General features: G+C 35.9%; 1 protein-coding gene across 1 annotated transcript; it reads right to left on the reverse strand.

Annotated features, from left to right (window-relative positions):
• Positions 1-261: 261 nt before the first annotated feature.
• On the reverse strand, positions 262-573 carry LOC142521872 (uncharacterized). The gene has a single exon (XM_075625046.1). The coding sequence runs from the start codon at positions 571-573 to the stop codon at positions 262-264; it is 312 nt and encodes a 103-aa protein (XP_075481161.1).
• Between the last annotated feature and the right edge of the window lie 2,882 nt (positions 574-3,455).

Consider the following 3,455-nt stretch of genomic DNA (forward strand, 5'->3'; position numbering starts at 1 on the left):
AAGCGTGTCTACCAACTCTTCAAAGGTGGTCTCAAGCTTGTTCATATTAAAATTGACCACGAATCCATCGAACGAGTGGGGCAGTGACACTAAGATAATATCAGTCGAAAACTCATTATGAATAACCACGTCGAGTCCCACCAACTTCTCAACGAGCCTAGTCATCCAAAAACCATGCTCATGGACCGAAGTCCTATCTCGCAGGCGTGTAGTCATAAGTTCTTTAACAGTAGCATGTCTCTCTGAGCGAGTTTGTACTCCTTACAACTGTGTAAGTTGAAGTTGAATGTCAGCACCATTCACCATCTCGTCGATCCTCCTCTGCAGTTCATTCGACATAGAAGCTAATATGTAGTTTTTAGCTTGAAAATCATAGTCCCATGATTTCTCAAGCTTAGCCAATTCAGTCTCATTGACATCCGAAGGTGTTTCTTTCGGTAGATTCTTATCAAGCGCATTCAGAATCTTTTTCGATTTCACGACAATTTTTAAATTTAGAAACCAGTCATTATAGTTAGGGCCAATCAACTTGTTTTGATCAAGGATGATTGAAAGTGTGTTACGAGACTTCATCGCAAATATACTGGAAAAAAAACAGATAATGATAACTGATTATTTTAAAATAATTTTAATATATAAATATGGATTTTTATTTTATAAATTTTTCTCCCACTATTTTGAAATTTCCACCTCCCTCTGATGAAAAAAGAAATAGTATTTTCTTTGTGGGGACGTAGAGCTCAATTAGACAATTATGATCCCGAATAATATCCGTCAATCATAATTTCTAAAATTTAGAATTCAATTGCATCCCTATACAACCTCTTCATGTTTCGCCTCACGTTTAATAAAGACCCAATAATATGACGTCGTTTATTTTCATATGTCAAACTGATCCATCAGTATTGAAATGTAATGGACAATCCCCATGAATTCCCCCAATAATACGAGCCAGAGTCATGAGAGTTACACTCAATTCACATCATATATCCAGTTGAAGTCATAGCTTTACGACGTCCACGCCTCTCCAATAATATGAGACAGACACTAACCACGTGTAACGTTCATCATGCAACCACGGTTGATGGAAAACAAAAATAAATTAAAATCTTATTTTTTTACTTTTATGGTTTGATATAAATTTTGAATCTTATTCAAATCGAGCGATTTTAATTCTTAAAATTGTCTCATCATTTTAATTTAAAATCGCGTAACACGAGTTTGTATGTTTACGTACTCATGCAGCTATGTTATTTAATAATATATACATACATGCATACTACTATACATCACATATATATCACAATATGACATTCAATAATAAATATTAATAAACAAAAAAAATAAAGATGATAGATCACTAACACTATTAGATATATGTGAGCCAGACATGGATCCAAGCCCATAACCTAGGTGAATGCGGGGATGCAAATGCAACTTATTACAAGAGCTTCCATTATTTTACATGTCTTCATCTTGTGTATTTGGCCCACCATCTTCTAGTTTTGATCTCCCATTATTTTTAATAAATACATTTGAATAGTCATGTCACATAAGAGATACATCTGATGGGATGAGAACTAGCCATAAACAGGGCGCACATTAGTAATAACAAATACTTAACAAAATGAATAAAACTGTAAATTATCCTAACTTACACCTATTGTTGGAAACTGAATTTCGGTTGTTTGACAAACTAAGTGCTTGAATTGATTAGTTTAACTGATCAAGAAGTTCGAGAGTAACTAAACACATATTCAAATCAGAACCTACGCAGCCAACTGACTGATCAGTTGCTACATTCAGTTGTGAGCTTACCAGCCATTGGTTCAGCTGATTCTTCAGCTGAAGACATCATCAGTTAACGAAAAGGATGTTCAACCGACAATAGTACAAAATCAGACCACAACAGATACTGGGAACGCCGCAATTCAGTAGCAGTGTATGAATGTGGGGACCCAGACGCTAATTCATCTTCTTAGTCATTATTAGGATCAAATGTAACAATTAAGTAAATTGGGTCATAAATTTTTTTTTTTTAAATACATGAGTGTGCAACATATGAAATAAATCTTATTTCATTTACATGATCAACATCAAGATCTAAAGTACAAGTCTTGTACAAATACAAATCATAACAAACTAGGGTTCATCAACTACATATCAAGTGATGAAATAAATCTACTTCTGGGTCCGAATCTCCACGCTAAACTCAATCTCTCATCCTCTTCTTGACCCTGATCATGTCCCACCTGTTGTCATGCACACATACAAACACAACAACAGCCGGATAACTCAGGTGAGAAATATATTCCCAGTATAAACAACGTATACATGCAATCATATAAACAGATATTGTAATATCCAAGCCTGGTGAACGGTACGGTTTAAGATTTGGTTAAGTTTAAGTATAGTTCTGATGTTAAGAGTTGCGATTTATGGTTTATAGTATTGTTGGTTATACTTGTTATGTGATTTTATTGTAGCGTCGTTGCGATTTAATTCATGGTAATTTGTATGTTGAGCCAATTGGTATGAGGCCAATTGGGGTGGTTAAATTAGATTTAGAGGTGCAACTTTCTTGTTGAGAGTGTTGCCGAATTATGAGAAAAAGCAGCGTTGCGATTTGATTTTAGTTGCAAAAGTTTGTTGTTGGCTACAGAGGTGACCGCACCCGCGGTAGAAAAGGAGCGCACCCTGCGGTCGCTTGTTTCAAATTTTTGGCTGAACTCCAGTAGGCTGAGCGCACCCGCGGTAAGAACTCAGCGCACCTGCGGTCGTCACTTTCAGATTTTCGGATGTTGTACAGACAGCGTAGCGCACCCGCGGTCCAAGACTTAGCGCACCTGCGGTGCGTGAACAGTGAAAGCGTGTTTTCGATTTTAAGTGATTAAATACAAGAGTTGGTTCACTTTATGCCTTATTTCCTCCACTCCTCTCGGTTTCTTCAGAGCAAGGGAGTCTAGGGTTCTTATTTTCCATCTTTTGCTACTTTCATTTTAGCATCTAGTTGGAGTGTTGAAGTGAGAACAAGGTTCTTTTGGGTTCAAGAAGCTAAGGTAAGCTTGTGGATTTGTTTATTCTTGGATTTTGGTGTTGGGGAAATCATGGGTTTGTTGATGGTGTTGGTTTTATGGATTTAATGGTATGGTTGTTTGATTATTGGGTTATTGATGGTGCAATACATGATTTATTGTTGTAGGTTTTGTACCAAGAGATTAGAATCAAGCTTCTTGTTAGTTGTAAGTGGAATTCATTTCCTTGTACTCACATGATAATATATGTATGGTGTTTCAATGGTTTTAACATGTTATTCTCTTCCATTTGATTCATGCTATGTATTAATACACTTTGTTGTATATTAGAGGCATTTTATGTCTCAATTATGTCAAAGGTAATACAAAAGAAAAGAGTATGCAAAGTGTTTGGTTTAATGCCTAAAAGAGAGTTCAAAT

Source organism: Primulina tabacum, chromosome 13, assembly GCF_025594145.1.
Source record: "Primulina tabacum isolate GXHZ01 chromosome 13, ASM2559414v2, whole genome shotgun sequence".
NCBI lineage: Eukaryota > Viridiplantae > Streptophyta > Magnoliopsida > Lamiales > Gesneriaceae > Primulina > Primulina tabacum.

What these genes read in the sequence shown, in the direction of transcription:
- LOC142521872 (XM_075625046.1), bottom strand. Translation starts at nt 573, where the DNA reads ATGAAGTCTCGTAACACACTTTCAATCATCCTTGATCAAAACAAGTTG.